At 56.5% G+C, this 19,936-nt stretch overlaps 3 protein-coding genes across 3 annotated transcripts in view; 2 read left to right on the forward strand and 1 right to left on the reverse strand.

Moving 5' to 3' along the window:
- The window catches only part of VOLCADRAFT_59899 (uncharacterized protein), a gene marked incomplete at both ends in the record, with an annotated part of 10,389 nt that extends 5,610 nt beyond the window's left edge, over positions 1 to 4,779 (reverse strand). The window contains 7 exons of the mRNA XM_002949915.1: positions 441 to 617; positions 946 to 1,107; positions 2,016 to 2,334; positions 3,094 to 3,210; positions 4,345 to 4,436; positions 4,502 to 4,582; positions 4,654 to 4,779. Coding sequence (XP_002949961.1) covers positions 441 to 617; positions 946 to 1,107; positions 2,016 to 2,334; positions 3,094 to 3,210; positions 4,345 to 4,436; positions 4,502 to 4,582; positions 4,654 to 4,779 — 1,074 coding nt within the window. The remainder of the gene's footprint in view (positions 1 to 440; positions 618 to 945; positions 1,108 to 2,015; positions 2,335 to 3,093; positions 3,211 to 4,344; positions 4,437 to 4,501; positions 4,583 to 4,653) is intronic.
- Positions 4,780 to 5,509: 730 nt separating this feature from the next.
- Positions 5,510 to 12,652, forward strand: VOLCADRAFT_90309 (uncharacterized protein; the record flags this gene model as incomplete). Its single annotated transcript, XM_002949809.1, has 11 exons — positions 5,510 to 5,560; positions 6,243 to 6,282; positions 6,786 to 6,871; positions 7,513 to 7,749; positions 8,132 to 8,194; positions 8,251 to 8,301; positions 8,795 to 8,950; positions 9,914 to 10,013; positions 10,414 to 10,922; positions 11,897 to 12,129; positions 12,544 to 12,652. The coding sequence occupies 11 exons, from the start codon at positions 5,510 to 5,512 to the stop codon at positions 12,650 to 12,652; spliced, it is 1,635 nt and encodes a 544-aa protein (XP_002949855.1).
- A 1,279-nt stretch (positions 12,653 to 13,931) lies between these two features.
- On the forward strand, positions 13,932 to 16,135 carry okl1 (uncharacterized protein; the record flags this gene model as incomplete). The annotated part of the gene is made up of 8 exons (XM_002949810.1): positions 13,932 to 13,988; positions 14,109 to 14,138; positions 14,245 to 14,277; positions 14,350 to 14,424; positions 14,494 to 14,649; positions 14,728 to 14,826; positions 14,973 to 15,167; positions 15,761 to 16,135. The coding sequence occupies 8 exons, from the start codon at positions 13,932 to 13,934 to the stop codon at positions 16,133 to 16,135; spliced, it is 1,020 nt and encodes a 339-aa protein (XP_002949856.1).
- Positions 16,136 to 19,936: the final 3,801 nt, after the last annotated feature.

A 19,936-nucleotide genomic window follows, 5' to 3' on the forward strand; every position in this document is an offset into this window, starting at 1 on the left:
GGGGAGGAGGGGGGGGGACGAACACACACACACACACATACGTGAGTCTGCGGTGGTGCTGCAGTGGGTATGACCGGGTGGGTATGACCGGGTGGGTATGACCGGGGGTTCAATCAAATTTTAAGATTGACGGGCATTAGGTGCACTAGGGAGGTGACTTTGAGGGGGGAGGGGGAGGGGTCAAACCATACACCTGCCAGAAGAGCAGGGGTCGACGGGTAGGACGGGGGGATGGAGTTGCAGGTGGCGAGAAACAGAACCCCGGGGGGCCCTCAGGTATATCAGGGATATAAAGAGGGGGGGAGAGAGGGCGGTGAGTGCGGGGCCGGGGGCGGGGCCGGGGGAGGGGAGGCGAGCAGGAGGGGACGAAGGGGTGAGCAGGGTGAATGGCCATAAGGCCCTTTTCATCGTCCTGCAAGGTGGTGTGCCAGCAGCCTCACCTCGCACGCGGCCATATCCAGCACCCTCTCCAGTTTCAACTCCTCTTGCCGTACTTTCAGTCTCTTTGCCCGCCGCGCCACGTGGCCCTGACTTAGCTCACGACTTTGCTGATCCTGATGTACGGAAAATACCCGGAAGGACCGGTCGCACCCCGCGGACAACAGCCTCAGGCCGCCCTGAGGTGGAATAGGGTTAGGGTTTATTTAGGGGTCGCGCAGTGATTGGAAGAGGGGAAGAACGGGGGGGAGAAAATTTGTAAGGAATTTGTAATTTGAAAAAACTGAAGAGGTCCAAATCCGGATGATTCAAATAAAATCCCATACAGAACAGGACAGGGCGAGTGTACGACGACACTGGAAACTGACACCACGCAACCATCCTTCCCGCCCCACACACCCACACCTAACAAAACCCCTCCCCCAAAAGTAAAGCATCACATTCACACTAAATGCCCGTACCATCCCTTCCCCCTCTACCCCAGCTCCCCCCTCCTCCCCGCCTCACCTCGCCGTAGTGCCGTACAATCGTGGGTGGCGCTCCGTGCCCAGCCCGAAACCTCAGCAGCCGTGGCATTGCATCTGCCGAGTCAAACACCCAATGTTTGACCGAGTTATCCGCCGCTGAGCTCATCAAGAGGGGCTCTCCCGGGAAGAAGTGGAGAGACAACTACGGAAGGTAGTTGGTAGTTGGGGGTTCGACGGTTGGTAGTTGTAAAAAACTGGGAACAAAACGCGGTCAAGACACAAACGGCCCCGATTGGTAGACAGGCAAGGGGGAGTTGAGAGGGGTTGGTGGTGGAGAGCTCCGGGACACACGTACATATATATATATATACTTACGTATATATATATATATATACTTACGTACGTGCATGCATAAATACAAGGACATCTTAAGAATGCCGTACTGCATCTCGCGCCACGTCGGTCCTATGAAAATCCACAAGGGACTGAGTGTACGGGTGTACCAGGTCACGGACATCGGCTGCTGTAACCTTTTGCCCGCAATCACATGCGTGTGTGTGGTTGTGTGTAATTGCGATTCGCCAAGCTTAACTACGTTAGAAGCTAGCCCTGAGTTACTTGTTTCGCATGGACGCATATTAAGCTACAAACAGCTACACGGCGTCTTCCTTGTCATTCCCTTTGGTTCCCCTTTAGTGTTCTTCTTCTTCAAGAGGGGATGAACTAAAGGGGACGATGTTCCCCTTTAGGGGAAGACACCCCCCCAAAGGGGAACCAAAGAGTTGTCCCCTTTGGTTACCCCAAAGGGATTCCCCCTTTAGGGGAAGACAACCCTTTGGCTTCTTCATCCCCTTTAGTTCCCCTTTAGGGGATGAGCTTTAGGGGTTCTTCTTTAGTTCCCCTTTGTGTGTAATTGTGTGTGCTATTCACTGATATAATGGCAAAGGGGGGTTGATCCCCTCCGGAGGGGCCTTCGCCCCCGCGAGCACTCCCTCCCCGTGCTCCAAAACCCACACAGCAATACACAACACGCAGAGATACGCACAAACATAGAAACAATGCCGGAATCAACGTACACCTCCGTACACACTTTCGTACGGCATAACTCACCAACTGGCCGTCGTGCGCGTCACGAATTACGGTATGCAGCCGCCTCTCCTCCAAATTCCAAACCGTAATGACGCCGCCGCCGCCGCCAGCCGCCATCAGCGGCAAACCCGCGCCGCTGCGGAACGACAATGTCGTACAAGCACCGCCGCCAACGCCACCTCGGGCCACTGCCGTACCTGCGCCCCCTCCCAGCAGCTGTTCCGCCGCCAGCCCGGTTCCCGCAGCGTTGGCGAACGACGCCACCTCCTCGTCGAGTCGTACATTGTGCAGTACGGCACGACCGTCCGCTAACCCTACCCCGACCACGTCCAGGGCGGGACTGGAGACCAACGCGCGAATGGGCACACCCCTGCATTGTGTACGACATGTACGTCAATACGACATACACGCATGTTTGTGTCTACGACGGAAGGGGGATATCACAAGCAGGAGAGGAGAATGTGTGCGGGTGTGGGGTGTGTGGGGGGATACATGTCCCGGGAACAAACAAACGGTCAACTGCTGATGTCAACTCCCAAAGGGGGAAAGGGGAAAACACACATATGCTGAAAACGCACGTACGTCCAGATGCACAATAACTAAATGGAGGACCTGAACTCCATCCATAAAGCAGTCGACCCCTTGCTCTTTGCATCAGCTAATAGTCCTCCCTCCCCACCCTGCCGCTTTCTCCTCGTCTGCCTGTTCCTCGCCCCTCGCGTCACCCACCCCTCAAAACCCAAACAGTCCTCCCCACCACCACCGCCGCCATATTCGATCCTCCTCCCTTCCCTGTTGCTGCGACCCTCCCCCATTCTAACACTTGGCCTTCCGTACTGCCGTACTGCCAACTCGGCTCCGTCCACACCTTTTCTTCATAATGTCCTCCTGGCCCCTTACCTCCCTACCTACATTCCCCTATTCGCCATCTCCCCCTCCGTACCCCCCTCCCTCCCCCCTCCGTACCCCCCTCCCTCCCCCCTCCGTACCCCCCTCCGTACCCCCCTCCGTACCCCCAGAACGCACATGAGCTGTTCGCTACCTCACGACACAAACCCACTAAAACCCCCGGCCCTTATCCCCCCTCCCCCCCACTCACCACCCCTTGAATGTGTAGAGCAGCACCCCGCTCCGAAGGTTCCACAGCTGCATCTCCCCGCCGCCCTCAAACCCCACCAACACCTTGTTCAGGTAGGTGTCCGGGTGGCACATAGCGCTGGGGGGGGGCCCGGGGGGAAAGGAAATGACGCGCTGCAGGGTAGTGGGTGGGGGGAGAGGAGGGGCAGGAACGGCCGGGGTCATTAAAAAAGGAAGAGGGTGGCACTGAGGAATGGGCCCTACGGGGTGTGCCGTACCGGGTGGAATGCGAGTGGCCGTAGGAGCGGGGGAGGGGGAGACAAGGGAGGAGCAAGGCCGATCGACGCGTGTATGTGTGTGTGGGAGGGGGAGCCGGGGGCCAGAAAGGCCCTTTCACGTCCCCCTTCCTTCCCCCCGCACACCCACTCTCCCATCACGCGCCTACCCACCCGCGCCGACCTACCTGCGGCTCGTCGTACTTTCCAATTTCCCATATGACCAGCCGGCCTCCTTCCCCGCCTCCTCCGCCTGCTGCTGCTTCCAGGCTGAGCAGCAGGGGGCCCAATACCAGTAGCTGCCGTACAGAAAACGAGTGTACACCGCCGCCGTACACACCCGATCTAAGGATGGCCGGTTAAGAAGGGATCCGAAGAGGGGAGGGGAGGGGGATATGTGGGGGGAGAGGAAATGAATGGCGTGAGGCGTGGCGGTGGCGATGGTAGATGGAGAACCTTGGCACCTTGGTACGGCAGGGGGCCGGGGGGAAAGACGAACCACACGCGATTGAAGCTGCTGCCAGGGCAAGATAGTAGCAACCGAAAGAACGGACCGAAAGGGGGGCCGGGGGCCCGCAACACATGGCAAAATGGAAGGGGGCAAGGGGCAGTGGCGTGCTGACAGTTGATAGCTGACGACGGTTTAATCACCAACATGATGGTTAGGGCCCCCCCGACCCCCACCTGCCCACCACCTTTGTCCCCTTGGACATTACTCCTCTTTTTCGCTACTCTTTCCCCTTCCTCCTTTTCCAGCAACCCCTTTTCCAACCCATCTATCCAGCCGAAGGTTCTGGAAAGTCCTATCGCCAACTGTTCCCCAGCGAGAAACCCTTGCCCCTCCTGAACAACTCCCCTAAATTTCGGACTCCACACATCCTGAACGTTCCTGTGTTTCAATACGTTAATTCATTTCCCCACCTCCCCCTCATCCTTTAATACATGACGGGGTTTTCTGTGCTGCAGAAGGGTCGCCTGACAGACCTCGGCAGGCTAACCTGTGTACACGCTTGCATTCCACAATGTCGCTGCCGACTGCTGCAAAAGTGAGGTCACCGGCGCAAGCTAGCGCCCTGATGTCACCAAAAAGCTACATATAAAAGGTAGGCGCGAGAAGCATGCCATATTAGCAACTTAGCAGACGTGCAAGACGACGATTTTTGAGCTATAGCATGTTCGTTCCGGACTTGCCTGAGGACCCACAAGCGATAGTGTCAACTTGGTGCAATTGTAAATCTGCGGCCGACATAATTTAATCAGGATTGGCTTCACCGTGACGGCTGCCAGGGCCGCCGGCCGCCGCCCACCTGCCACGCCTTCCCAACACTGACAGTGACATATGTTTCCTTTCCTTTTCTGTTAACTGCGAATGGAACGTTATCGGTAATGTAGCCTAATGCCCTAAAGGGCTTGAATAACGGAGCAACCTCCATAATTTAAGCACGGCTAAAAGTGGTTTTTAAGTAAACATCTATAATACACAGCAGGTGATAACGCAAGCGCAAAGGTGCAATATTCAGGACGGAACCGTGGTCCTGGTATCGACGGGACAGTTTGCATGACAAAGCGTGCACGGCTATATCGCAGTATGACGCCCTTACCGTCAGCTGTACAGGGATACTACTTCGCCACTAGCTTTGAGCAAAGAATATGTATTGAATTCTACATAATAATTCGATCTCGCATATCGGCCGCATTTTTCCCGCCTAATGGACCAAAGGTGTAATTATCTGCCTTGAAGTCAGAATTCTCATAGCTAGATCTAATAACCAATCCATTATTTTTCTGTTTAATAACGGCTTTCGTGAAGAGCAATGCGTTCCACGCTGCTGCCTCCCGAAGGGACAAAAACCCTTTACGAGGATCACTACACATTAGGTCTGTGAGCAAGAGCAGGGTACAATAGCTGCAGGCACAGCTTTGAGTTCAGCCACTCGAATTCTTGAATGACGGCCTGCTCCCCAATTTCGGCCTTGCCCTTGTCACAGTTCATGTGGACAATGCTAAAGACGTCTCCGGATTGGTAAGAAGATCGCATAAATTAATGGGTCTTCAGTCTATGCAACCCTTGACCCCGCTCAAGCCCGCGCGCTGTATAAACGGCGTGCCTTGGGGTCGCTTCCCTAACGCAGACCAAGGTACTTCCGAGCGTGCTTTTAGCGGATGAGCTCCCTTCGGAGCAGCTGCCGCAGCGGGCTTCTGTGTACCCGCCGGGTGAGTCATCGCTACCTCAGGGCTAACATTCAACGCGGGATGTGGGGTCCCCACCGGGCACCCCAACCAGCGACCCCCAACATCAAATATGCTGAGCCTCCCTGCCGTCAGTCGGGCTGGCAGCGCTCTTTATCCTCTACCAGGGAACAGGATAGGCGTGTGAACACATGAAGGGTTTTGTCCGCAGGGTCCCAGGCGGCGGGGTGGTGGTGGTGAAGGGTTTGGGCGAGCGGACGGGATGGAAATGCCCATTGTGGTAAATGGAGAGGTGTTGGAGGGGGCAAAAGGGAAAGGAGGATACACGGAAGCTCCCGTGTGTGTGTGTGTGTGTGTGTGTAAGAGAGTGCATCCAGCCATCCGGGTCAACACCGCGCCTGCCTCTTGGGGTACGACAAGGGCTGCGTTCTAACGTGACGTGGCAGTCGGAGAGCGGGGCGCCGTAACTTAGACAGACAGACAGATGAACAGATTGACTCGGCCCATCTCCCACCGATTCGCGACACCCATCCGCTTCATTCGCCCTCGCACACACCTAGAGACACAGACAGACAGATGGACAGAAACATGCTCCCCACCTTTCCCGCGCATTTGCCCGCTGGCAGCTGTTCCAACTGACATTTGCGTGTAATTACTTCCCTCTTCCCCTCCCCCCACTCGCCCGTACGGCGCTATGTGGTGTCAGACGCAGTGGGAGATGTGGCCGCTGAGGAGGGCAATGGCAAGTGAGTCGGCGGGACTAAGAATGGCAGTAGCACAACTCGTAACGGCAGTAGCATGACTCGTAACGGCAATAGCATGGGTACGGTCTTTGGGTAGAAGCCGCCGCCGGCTTGCTTTGTATAACGCAATGAGCAAGCGCCTGCACGTTTGTGTATATATGTATTTATGTATGTGTGTGTGGGGGGGTAGTAAAATGTGGTTTTACCTCGTTTCGTGTGGGTAGAGGCCCGGCTCCTCGTCGGATATCAGTCCCTCTCTAGCACCCTCTCCGCCCCTACCTCTCCCCCCCCCCAGATGCCGGGAGGACATTCATACTGACAAACACCCTAAACAACCTCCCTTTACACAGCTAATTGGCATTCATCATTTTTATCCCTCCCTGCTCCCTTCCTCATACCCCTCCCTCCTCCCTCCCCAGCCCAACCCTCCCCACACACGCACACAACACAACACAAACACACACGCCCCTTCCCCTTGCATCAGGACCTCCTCCTCCTCCTCCCAGGTATTGGACAGGGTGCTGAGCCAGCTGCAATCTGCCGTACATCCTCTGGGGGTGCTGGCGATGCCGTTGACCTGGGTTTGGAGCAGGTCGGCGGGGGTTGGGGGGTAGGGGGGCCTTCGTTTGTACGGCGGCTCGTTCGTTTGTCTTAACGGTCTATCCATCATACTGTTTGTTCGTCCCAACGTCTGGATGGGTGGGTAATCCCCAACTCCCCAGTCCCTTACAAACTCCGTACGGCGGCAGTTAATTCCTTGTTTCCTTATATAGATTGTGGCGCCTTGCAGCGCTGTACTTCTATGTTTCCCTTGCCAACCCCTTACATTAGACCCTATAGATTTCTATGTTTCCCCGCCCCTTGCAAACCCCTTCCCGGTCCCCCCGGCTGTCCAATAATGCTGTCCACCCAAGGCCCCAAGGTCAGCGGTCACCTTCGAATCCCATTCCAACAGCGCATCTCCGAAACCAAACCCGTCTTCACTCGTATTTCGCTGCTTTGGACGTGACCATAGAGAGAGTGTGTGTGTGTGTGTGTTGCACATGTGTGTGTGTTTTCCCCTCTCTGTCCCCCCATCTCCCATCATCTCCCATCACACAGTTCCCACCCCCTGTTGATACTTAACTTCGTACAACTGCATTCGGGCGTCCCCTCAAACACTCCCGCAACACACACACACACGGCAGGTTCTTGTCCGGCTGCCACCTCCGCCCCTGCTCTCCCCCCCTGGAGTGGCACCCCCGGCAGCCCTGGATAGCGGCAGCTGACGCACGAGGGAGGGTTCAAGTGATTGACATAGGGCCCTCCTGCGGCTCCTCCTCCTCTTCCGCCGCCGCCGCCGCCGCCATGAAACCCAACACGGCCCCTCCAGGGGGCCCGGGGCCCGTAAAGCGCCCCGAGTTGCTGGCGGCGGGGGAGGTGGCGGGGAGTTTGATGGCCGTACTGACGCACGAGGTGCTGCAGCAGGAGGTGGGTCCTAGGGCGGGGGTGGAGGGGCGGCGCTGGGTGGAGAGAGAAAATGTGTTGGGTCATGTTTGTGTGTTTTGATACTTGATACGATATGGTGGCTTTGGGTCCACATACACACAGACAGACATGACTGAACTGCAGTGTGGGCGGTGAGCGCTGTGTGTTGTTAACCGTCCCGTCCCCTCTTCCGTTCCTTTTCTTCCGCTCTTACTTTAGTCTCGGCGGCTAGGTAGGTAGGCAGGTAGGTTTCCGCGGTCATCTTCATCACATCATCCCCAGGTCGCCGCCTTCTTAAAACCGCCAACTGATCAGTTCTGCTCCTTGGCAGCAGCTTCACTCGCGCGTGGTTCGTCTTTCCCCCCCCTTTTTCCGCTTCCCCCAGGCCCTCAGCCTCTCCTGGAGCCCCACTTCCCCCGGGCTGCTGGCGGTGGGCTCCGTGGGGGTGGTGGGTTTGTGGGCTGTAGCCGGGGAAGTACGACCCCCCCTGGCGGCGGCGGGCAGGTCCCCAGGTCCCTGGCTGAGGCTGCTGAGGACTCGGGTGCCGGGGGCGAGGTGGGTGGGGGGCCCGGGGTGTGTTTGGGGAGGGTGGCCAGTGTGGTTGTTGTAGTTGATGCAGGATGACATGTGCGGGAGTGGAAAGTATGTATGTATGTATGTATGCACCGTCGCCGGAGGGCACCCGCATTGCTTTCTCTTGGCTGAACCCGCTTACAAACACGCGCTTTTCATGTAGATGTCCATCAGCATGTATATGTATGATGTGTGAAACAGGGGGGTATATCTTCACCCGTGGCAGCTACCCCGCGAAACCCTGCCTTCCCCGGTATTTCGGGGCACCCTCATCCAGTCACCCTAGTCAACTTCTCAGTGGATCGCTCAGGTTCCGCACCCACCACCAGCATCCAACGGAATCTGCCGGGTCGACAGCGGCCCAACTCCATTCCTGGTCGGCTCGCAGCTTAACTTTATCCCAGGTCACCACCATCCATCGACTAGAGGCGCAATACCTTCCCCCATCGGATTCCCCCATTTTCGACCCTGACAGGTCTCGATCCCGGGATCTCCCGGGGGCAATGGTCACGCGTTACCAGTAGTGCCTAACCTAATGCATGTATGTATGTCATACAGGGTTACTTCCTTGAGTTGGAGTTCGGACGGGCGTATGCTGGCAGCCGCCTCCCCCAGCCAGGCCGGTCTGCAGGTGGGGTGGGGGGGTTGGGGGTGGGGGGAAAGGAGGGCAGATGCGGGCAGGGGGATAGTCATGAGGAGGGGCAACACCTGCCACCGCTGCTCCGCTGGCATTCTTTGTCTTTTCCCTTGTTCACATTCGGTCAATCAGTCAACCTTCCGCATTCACGGAAAAGGTTTATTGTTGTGGCCCCGGGGGGGAGGAGGTCGTTGTGCCCCCCCTCGGAGGGGGGTCCCCTACCCTGTGCTTATCGTCACATCGCTCGGGCTGTGGTAGCATGGAATCCCCTGTTCGATCCGGTAGCTTCGGACATATTATGAAAATGTTTTTTTACGCGCTACCTGTTTGGGGCTCTAGAGGCCGACGTATTTTTGTGTGTATATGCGTGCGTGTGTGTGAGAGTGGGTATGTGTGTGGATCCGGCGGTGCTGGAGGAGAGATACAACGGGGGGAGAGAAGCTGGTGGGGCTGTAGCCAGTCGGCCTAGTCGCCCACCGCCTAGTCGCCCTTCTCTTCACTACTGCGCCCTTCCGCGCATCCTAGGGGCTCTTGGCAACACACCTTGGCAACACACCAACAACATCTTCTCAATCCGGACAAGCAGCTAGATCAGTGCAGTTACATGGGCTTCAAAAGCTACCACACATCGCTAGTGTGACAATTCTCGGAGCGTTCGCATGGACGGTATAAAGGAAGTCGTGTTTTTCGTGTGCAGTCATCGCCATCATCGCCATTTCCCTCACCCCGCGGCTCCGAAGATCATTAATATGCACATACATACACACATACCCATGTATAGACATACACACAAAAACGATTGCGCAACCCCCCCCCCCTACCCCATCCCGAGGTCACGGTCGCCACGGACGCCTTTCGGTCAGTTCTACGTTTGATACTCTCTTGCCCTGGCAGCAGCTTCAATCGTGTGTGTTTCGTCTTTCCCCCCCTACCCCACCCCCACCCCTAACACATAAGGTTTGGGACATCTCTACGGGCATATCCACTTCGGTGGGGGCGGGTTTGGCGGCGTTCGACACCGTGAGGTGGTCCCCGTGCGGTGACTACGTGTTTGCAGGTATGTATGTATGTGGGGGAGGAGGGAGGGGGGTGGGAGTGTTCAGGGCCTTGGGGTACCTAGGGTTTTAGGGTCGCGGGAGAGGGGAGATAGGTGAATGGGAAGCTAGGTGGGTGGGTAACTCCTCAGGCCCTAGCCCCCCTGCCTATTGCATGCAAATACACCCCCCGCCCCGCGCAGCAAAGTCGCTTCTATGTTGAAACACCGATTCGTGATGTGGTCAGGGGGCGGGGAGGCAGCTGTCGCGTGCTGCTGCTGATGATGCGCCATCCTCGCCTCTCGTCTCGCTTCTCCTCCTCTTGGTTCCCTCTCGGGGGTGTCGTGCCGTGCCGTGCCGTGTAGATTTGCTGTGCTGGGTTTTACGTCGCCGCTTCTTCCGTTCTCTTTGGCCCTTCCGCAGCGGGCACCGGAAGCCGGTACTTCTACATTTTCGAGACGCACAAGTGGCGCTGGGCTCGGTGGCAGATCGCGTCATCATCATCATCGGATACATCGTCCGCGTCCTCCGCTACCGCCGCCTCAACAGCAGTTGCTCCAGGCGGTGTGGCGGCGGCCGCGGCACCGTCGTACTCGTTTGGCGGCGCGACCTCCGTCGTGGCGGCGGCATGGGCTCCGTCGGCACCCGGTCGTAACCCCATCTTGCTGGCGGCTCTGTCCGGCATGTCGTACTTGGTTGCCGTACATTTGGTCGATTCGCCGCCGGGTCTGACGGCTCAGTTGTTGCCTGTCGTACTGCCGGAGTTGCACCGGGGTGGATCAGCAGCAGCCGCTGCGTCCGTGGGTGGAAGGGATGCGGGCGCGGGTTTCAGTTCGTCGTCTGGAACATCTTCGTCGGCGGCTGTGGCTGACCTGACTTGGGATCCCCGCGGCGAGAGGCTGGCCGTGCTGTTTTCGGTATCTCCAGGGCAGGTGAGTAGTGCGTGCAGGAGATGTGTACGGAAAGCAGGTTGTGGGAGACGGAATTGGGGTTGGTTTGTAAAAGGGAAACGTTTGTTGTGTTGCGGGCTGTAGTAGCTGAACTTGGCCGGTTTCCGATCTCCCTCGTTTTCGATTTGGGTTGTGAGCGTTGCCTTATTTTGTGCGCGAAGAACATTAGCCTTTTGGCTGAAGAAAAAGCGGATAGCTGCTCTGAAGCATGTTTGCGCAAAAGTTCTTTTCTTCGGAACGGATTTGTATGACTGTTTGCAGAAACTCCTGTAGGTTGGATGAAAACCGGTTGAGTTCGCCTCAGTAGCGATGGATTGAAAACGTTTCGCTAATTTCTGTTTTTCGACTGTTGCAGCACCTACGGCAACCGACATGGGATGATTAATGGTCGGCCATTTGAAACATGTTTGCAAAAAGCAATAGGGAAAAGATATTCCAAAGTCGTATGTCCGGCAAAAATATTCTGGGTTGGCTTTTATAAGTAGATCGGCATGAAGCAGCTACAGGAAGAGACGACATATTTGTCGGTCTGTGTTGTTTATACTCCAGTTCTAAAAACACTGTTGACATGATTTTAATCCTGAGCCCTAGGAACGATGTATGCCATGCCCCATAATGTACTTGGCTTAGCCGATTGCAATTTTGGTGCTATCATATCGCACAATGACGTACAAATACGCGCATTCCACGGCTCGCGAATTTCCAAAAACGGCAACTGAAAATCCATGCCTCGCTTTGCTTTCGCAAAAATATCCTGCAAACGTACTAACAGAACGGCGTGTATATATGTTTCAGTCTGGATTTCAGACGTAATTCAGACGTCCCTGCGTTGGAAAGCGATCGGATCGTCAGTTCCTGCTCCAGGCCTTCATTTTTCCTTCCTTAGCCCTACTTCTCCCATCCTTCCTTCATTCCTTCTTTTTTCGTCGCCTCTCTCGATCCCGTTTCTTTTCCAGGTGCCCACCTGCATTGCCCTGTACAGCACCATCACAGACCCGCTGGTTTCGGCGCGGCTTATCGGATTGGCCCGACCTTCGCAATGTCTCTGCGATGCTGCTGGGGCAGCTGGCCCCGGTTCCTGCCCTGTGGCAGCAGGCTTTAACAGCGGGCAGCAGCAGAAGCAGCAGCAAGCGGGTCCGACAGCCGCGGCAGGGGGATTTGAAGCTGGGCCGTCACAGCCGAGGGACGGGTGCGTGTGCGTGCGTGTGTGTTAAATGGTAAATTGCGTGTGGATGGTGGGAAGCATGGGACGGAGGGAGGAGGACACCGGCGTGTTGGGATGTGTCAGTCGGAGGGACAAGTCGGGGTTGGGCAGCTACATGGGGATCAGTCCGTGAAGGACGCGGTGCGGGGGTCATACAGTGTGCATGTTGTGTTGGGGGGGAAGGGTCCATTGAAGACCACAAAGTGCACCATGCATGATTTTAGAAAAATGAAATTTGACTCTGTTTCTTTTGTCTGTTTGCCTTTGCCTGTTTCTTCGTAATTGCAACTACGATTCGGCGGTCCATCCACATGATGGAGGGAAAGGCCATTTGCACTCGCCTTCCGCTCCTTCTTTTGGAGCAGTGGTCCCCCGACTGTGCATTCCCGTGTCCCACAGTATCAGCTCCCTCCTTTTCCTCACCATATTCATCGCGAGTGGAAATCTGGGACCACGCGCTTCTCGTTCTCCTGGCTGCTCATGGCGGCCCTGTTGTGCTGTGCGGTAATCTGCCCTGAAGCTCTCTGGCGGCCCTGTCCTAATTTGGAACCCCGGGTTCCAAGACTCCTTCATTGCAGTAAATTCCTATTTCTCTTTTCATACTCGCGGCTGCCACACTTGTGTTTTGTAGAGGAGCTGCAGCGTCGGGGGAAGCAAAATGGGTTTCGACAACCTTCAAGTCGCTTCCGGCCCAACCCGGTTCCCTGTCAGCTGCCCGTTTGGCGCCGCTGGGGTACAGCAGCGGAGGTGGAGGACACACCAGCTTGGAGAGCGCGCTGTGCGTGATCAGCGTGCGAGTCGGGGAGCGGGGCATCTACAACCTGCCTTGCTACCTGTAGGGCGGTACATGGAGGTCGTGGAGTCGTCTACAGTTCCAGGACCATAATGGCGGGCATTATCTGCTGTGAGATTGATTGAGTCGTAGTCCTGAAAATTATGTGTTTTAGATGAGTGGAGGCGCGAGCGCGGGCAGGGAAGCAGGGAAGCCTGAATTTCAAACAGAATCGTTCCTTGTGCCAAAGTTCTGTAAAAGATTATGTGAAGGAGGACAAAGATATTTAGGCGTGCAAGTTTGCCTGAACAATTTTGCGAGATGCGCCTGCAAGCTACTTGTCAACTCTTATGGGCCTGCTTAGGTGAGGTCTTCCAGACCCTACAGGTGTAAAAGTTGGTTACGGTTGCTGCACAATAGGTCGTAATTCGCTTTTCTGTGTATTGTGCTGGCTGTTAGACAGTCCGTAACGTACGGATGCGGCATATTTTAGGTTGAGCAAGCCCGCATGCGTACGTAAGCTGAGTCGTCGCCACGATTTAAGGTAAAATAATCGCACGTTTGGATGATGCCATCAGACCAAGGGTGGACTTGCTTGGAGAAGAGGGTAAACTGTTATCACCAGCTCCAATCGACCCTTTCATTCTTGTGTAGGGACAGTAATGCATAGAAATTTACCAGGCAATTACGGGCCTCCCGTCGTTGTGTGCACTGGACTGAGGCTTCATTTCCCGTACGGCATCGACAACCTCGTCCTGAAGACGGCAACCAGTGGATTACCTGAATTTTTAATTCTCTAATTGCTATGGGTTTTGGAGTGTGGCCATATTATTAGATTACAGGTTCGGGGACCTTACGCAAATCTTCGCAACGTCCCTTTTCATACACGCGAACTACGTTTCCTGGGTGAGGGTGACGACTACAGGATTCAGTCTTATAGAATATAAATGTTTTGAGGTTTTTGGGGGCCAATAGCCTTTGGAGGCTTTAGTTCGTGGCCTTGCCAGGACCTATCATGGACCGATATGAGCCCGTCCGTGACTTGGGCTCTGGCAACTTTGGGGTGGCGAAGGTATGGCTGTTCGTCATGCGTCACGATCAAGCTTTGCAGCTCAATAGCACCTCAATGTGACGCAACTCAATCTGCTTTCCTCGCGTGTCATAAAACGGGCTGTTTTGTTTGCACTTGCAGCTTATGCGGGATCTTATCAGTGAGGAGCTGGTAAGCAAAATGCGGTTTGGCGGGGGCTCGCGCACATTAAAAAGTGTGGTCCGCCAAGTGCAAGTTTCAGCCGGTTAAATATGCCCAAATGACCTTTGTGACGCAGGTTGCAATCAAATTTATCGAGCGCGGCGAAAGGGTTGGTTGACCACGTTGCCACTTTGTGAGAGGTAGAGTCAAGCTTGCATACTATCTCATGTTGCAAGCGCAGGTTGACCGGAATGTCGAACGAGAGATATGCAATCACAGAATGCTAAACCACCCGAATATTGTGGGCTTCAAGGAGGTCAGTCATAATTCCCAATGCGTGCACCCCTGATACGTTCCTGACGTAAAATACTGGCTTCCTTACCAGGTGTTCTTAACACCTTCACACTTGGGGATTGTGATGGAGTACGCCGCCGGCGGGGAGCTATTCGAGCGCATTGTGAAGGCTGGCCGATTTAGCGAGGATGAAGCGCGTTATTTTTTCCAGCAGCTAATATCTGGTGTCGAGTATTGCCATGCGTCGGTGCGTACTTCAAGCCATCCTTAGCGGTATGTTGCACATGAATGCCGACACAAACCAGTCGGTTGTTGCACATGACAGGGAGTTTGCCACCGCGACCTCAAGCTTGAAAACACTTTGCTTGATGGGAACGCTGCGCCACGGCTCAAGATCTGTGACTTTGGTTATTCAAAGGTGCGCGTCCGTTTCTGGGTTTCGACCTGCGCATACATGCATCAACCTCTCCCGACATAGCCAAGCCAATCTCTCTGCCTGCAACACCCCTATGTGCCGCTCTAACCAGATATCCCCGTCCTCTCCACCACTCTCTTCCCCCCATCCCGTAGTCGGCCTTTGACTCGCAGCCCAAGTCCACTGTCGGCACGCCCGCGTACATTGCACCCGAGGTATTGCAGCGGAAGGAGTACAATGGCCAGCCTGCTGACGTGTGGTCCTGCGGAGTTACGTTGTACGTCATGCTCGTCGGCGCGTACCCATTCGAAGACCCGGCCGACCCCCGTAATTTCCGAAAAACAATTCAGGTACATGCTGCTCATGTGCCGCCGTATAGGCCGTCCGCGATTGTTTCCACCAGCCCTAAATGCCGCCATCCCCACCCACCCACTCACCCATCCCACTGCCGCGCTTTGCCATGGCCCATGGGCCCTGCTTTATTAAGAACAAAGGAACGCATGGAAGTTATCGGAGCCGTTTTTGGAAGAACAAAAGACACAACATACATAACCCGCAACATACATAACCCGCAAGGTCATCACACATATAATAAATTTTATCTTGGTTTTGATGTAGAATTGGTTTTTGTACTGGTCTCGTACCCGGTCCCGTACCTTTCCTGTATCAAGGACTCCCTTTTAACTCTCGCCTCCGTTTCAAGGTGGTGGGGGTGGGGGTGCAGCAGAAGGGCCCTCCTGGAGACTATCGGCTGCGGGAACCCATCCTGGACCGCCACACTCTCTCCAACGGGTCCGTTTCGACGAACCGCCGGGCTCACCACACTGCCCCACCTCACGTACCCCACAACACCCATTAGTCGTCGCCTCGCGCCGTTTATATCTTGCCCAACCCGTCCCCCACTCCCCGTGTGCACCTTCCCCTGTCGTACCGTGTCCTGCAGCGCATCATGAACGTGCGGTTCAGCTTTCCAGCGAACCTGCAGATCTCGGCTGAGTGCCAGGACCTCATCTCGCGCATCTTTGTTGCGAACCCTGCTCAGCGCATTACGATTGAGGAGATCCGGCGCCACCCCTGGTTCCTCAAGAACCTGCCGGCGGAGCTGGCGGTGTGTGGGACTGGGCAGAGGCGGTTGTGGTGGTTGTGGGAAATCATGGAGAAAACGGTCAACTGCCGGCGGGTTGGGCCGGAGTTGGGCCGGCGGGTGCTTGGCAAGGCGGGGGTGGGCTGTAAGGGGGTTGTGGCGGGGGTGCTGCTGGGTGGAGGTTTTGAAGATTCGGGCACCCGGGTATGTCGGGTGGAATTGGTTTTGATTTAAGCTGGTTTAAGAGTTTTACGTCTCTTGGAGGATCCTCCTAGACCTCCAAGAGGAAGGAGGAGGGAGTAGGAGTAGAAGGGGGAAAGGTTTCATGAAGTCGAAATCGGTTCGGGTAAATGGTACAGGATCGGATATCATTTTGTCGGATGAGGTCGTTCGGTGAGGACCTCTCTGCCAGTTGCCATCATCATCATCAAAATCATCCATCATCATTATCATCAGAAGCCATCATCAGAAGCCATCATTATTAGACATCAAGGGCAGCACAGCAAAGCTCCATCACACCGCATTTGGGTTGGGGCTGCTGCTGCCCAAGCATGCTGCCTTTATTGCTGCTACCTCACCTGCCCACCTGCCGGCTAGCGAATGCCGCTGGGAAGAACGTACTCCCTTTCACCATGATTTCCTCTCACCCGCCACACGCTACGCCACACGCCGTCCCTCTTGTGTTCCGTAGAACCCGAACACCTACACTTACAATCCAGAGCCGCACCAGTCGCTGGACGAGATCCGCGCCCTCATACGTGCTGCCCGCACATTGGGTGACGCGGCTGGACCCAAGGCCACCTCGCTGCCGTTGGAGTTCAACGAAGACGACTACATGGACGCGGATATCTCTGGTGGGGACAACGCCCACATGGCTGGCAACATGGCGCTAAACCTAGGTCTGGGCGGTAGCGGCTATGGCGGTGGCGGCGTCGCCGGGGGCGCGATGGCCATGAACCTCCCCATGGGTATGCACCCACATCCGCATGGTCACGGCCACGGCCATGTACATCACCCGCACCACCACACCGGAAGCAGTACTGGCGATGGCAGCGGCGGCGGTGCCGCCGCCACCTCGGGTTCCTCCGCGTCGGCAGCAACAGGCATTCCTGCGCTGGGGGGTCCATACTTGTTGGACACGGCCGGGTACGGCGGCCCGGGGGGCATTCCCGGGTGTGGTGGCGGCGGTGGGGGACATGCCATGGCGATGGGTTTGGGGCCGCACCAGGGTCATCTGGCACAAGGGCTCCCGGGGGCGCACCACCACGGTGGACATGGCGGCGTCGGCGGTGGGGGCCATGGCGGGCTGGCGGGCATGGGCGTGCCGATGCAGGTGCAGGTGCCGGTACCCATGGGGCTCGGGATGTCCCATGTTGGGCTCCCGGTGGCGTGTGGCCTGGGGCTGCAGCAGCAGCATGTGCAGGGCCACTTAGGGCTCGGGTTGCCGCAGGAGTACGGAGGTGGTCAGGGGCCTTACATAGCCGTTCCAGCGAGAGGAGGGGGAGGCTACCCAACTGTGGCGGCGGACCATCAGGCGGCAGCGGCGGCAGCGCAGGTTGGCACGTACGGTGCGCACCCTGCAGCGGTTGCAGCGGCAGCGGCGGCAGTGGCGGCGGTGGCAGCGGCGCGTGGTGGCGGCGGCGGCGGGCCTGGTTACGCTGGCAGTCCGCAGGCGCCGCAGGGACCTCAGCACCCGCAGTAGCCAGTGTCCGTCTGTTGAGATGCCCTGCTAGTGAACGGGGGAGAGCGGGGGTTATACGGAAGAGGTCCCAGGCGGTGTTGACAGCTCCTTGGCGCCCCGGGATGTGTGCCCGGGTTGAATTGGAGTGCTGTTCGTGATCGGGATCGTTAGTCCTGTTGTGCCGTTACACAGGAGAGGAACGATGGTGACGATGATGATCATGTTGATGCGGGAAGTGAACTGGTCCACAGGAAGGTGTCTTAAGGGGGGGATCATCGTGTTTTGAGATGCCGTACGAACGTAAGAAAACCGCAGGCATGCTGCGCATCCGGGGGACTACTTCGCTGCTGCTGTTGCTGCTGCTGCTTTGTGGGAAGAGCGGAAAGTGGCAGCTGCTGTGCGTGGCGTGTTGAGGCGGCAGCTGTGGTGACCGGTCGTCAATTAGATATGGCGTTTCTAGATGCATTGTCGACGCGGCGGTGGCCCGAGTCGTTCCGGGTCGACGTGCAGCCTAATCATCACGCGAAACTTGCACACACATACACACACACACACACATGGTCCACGCCGTGACATGACACCCATGACATGACTTGACATGACACCCAGCATGTGACAATGCCCGCGCGGACGCCCGCGCTCACTCAAAGCACTTGCATGTGCGCACTCGCTTAACGCCAGGTCTAACTTAGAGCATAATGCGACGACGTTCTTTCGTGGCCAGTGTCCACGGAAGCGCAGCGCCATCCGCAGCTGTCGCCGTGAGGAGGGGGCAGGTGCTATGTCGTGGATCTCGTTGGGACGCGACGGAAACGCTTGCGCTTGGTCGCGCGCTGCTTGGAATTCTGCATCTCGGGGTTGGAAGGGGGGGAGGAAATGGACCGAGGGCCCCACCAGCAGCGCGATATGAGGTGATCTTAATAGCTGAGCCGCTCTGTGTGTCTGTATGTACGCCTGTTCCTGGGTGCGTGTGTCTGTATGTGCGCCTGTTCCTGGGTGTCTCTGTATGTGCGTCTGTCCCTCTGTGCGTCTGTCTGTATGTGCGTCTGTTCCTGTGTGTGTGTGTCTGTATATGTGTGTGCACCTCTGTCGCTGTCTGGGTTATGGTTGAGACCAACATCACGCGAGGCTGGCAAGACCCCCCGACACACGAGATCCCGAAATGCGGGCCCCCTTTCAGGCATATGACCCCAGGCATTGTAAGCAAAGTCAGGCGGACTTCTGGGGTAGCCTCAATGGGCCGTAGGAGGTGCAGCTAGGCCCCTAATTCGCGCAAGCTGTCTGAATGGAGTGCGCCCATAAGGGATGCTAACTTGTCTCCTGAATTCGCCGTACCCTGCTGCTGCCAGTGTTGGTCCGGGCGAGGGGGGGCAGCTCCGGAAGGGGGGAGTGGGCGCTCACGGGCGGCGGAATACAACTCGTCGTAAGTGGACAGATCCCGGCGGTACCGGGTGAACAGTGTGGACGGTGGATGGGCGTCGTCCAGTGCTTTAAGAAGCAAGCGGGCCTGTGTGCCGTATGTATGTTTGTATGTATGTATCGGGAGAGTTGTGGAGGTTTTAGGGCGACCATCTCATTTTGCAGAGAGAGACTTGTTCGCATTCCCTGGTGTATGGGAGGCCGGAGCAGGGGGTTGTGTGTGTGTGTGTGTACGATGTATCCAGACGGCCGCGGGGAGGGGAGGGGGCAACAGGAGCAGGAGGAGGACGTGCAACCGGTGGCCCTGGCTGGGCAGCGGATGGGCAGTGTTTGGTGGGCATTAGCTCAAGCTCATCGCTTTGCTCTCGGGGCCGTGGAGGTTGCTGCGAAAAGCAAAGGAAGAGTATATTATGTATGTGTACACGTGCATTGTGACGCGGTGTGTATGTGTATTCGTTCTTGCGGTCCCACGTGACGGTTATGATGGTCTGTGATCAGAATGGCACACGTGTGTGCATGTGTATGTATGTACGTTTTTGGTTCTGGTTTCTAACGCGCAAGAGTACGTGTGTGTGGTTGCGTGTCACATAAACCTCGACCAGCAGTGGGGTGCTTGCGCAGTGTTGTAGCTAGGCGCTGTGGAGGGCCTCACCGCTGAGTTGAGCGGTGTTATATATCGGAAGTGGAGGGGGGAAAGGTAGAAAATTGAGGACAGGGAGGTGGGCGACTCCTCGACTATTCAACGAACAAACGAGTAAATGGTTAAATGGCTGTGTGGATGTTCTTCACTTTCTTTGTTATTCCCGTGAGGTAGGCCTCCTTGAGCGCTGTGCTGTGGCCAGGTGGGTGGGGTCGGGTCTCTAGCTCGCGGGTGGGGGGCCGGGGGCCACGTGGCCGTGGTTATGGTGGTTGTTGCAGACTCGTGTGTGTTATTG

Source organism: Volvox carteri, assembly GCF_000143455.1.
Source record: "Volvox carteri f. nagariensis unplaced genomic scaffold VOLCAscaffold_16, whole genome shotgun sequence".
Lineage (NCBI taxonomy): Eukaryota > Viridiplantae > Chlorophyta > Chlorophyceae > Chlamydomonadales > Volvocaceae > Volvox > Volvox carteri.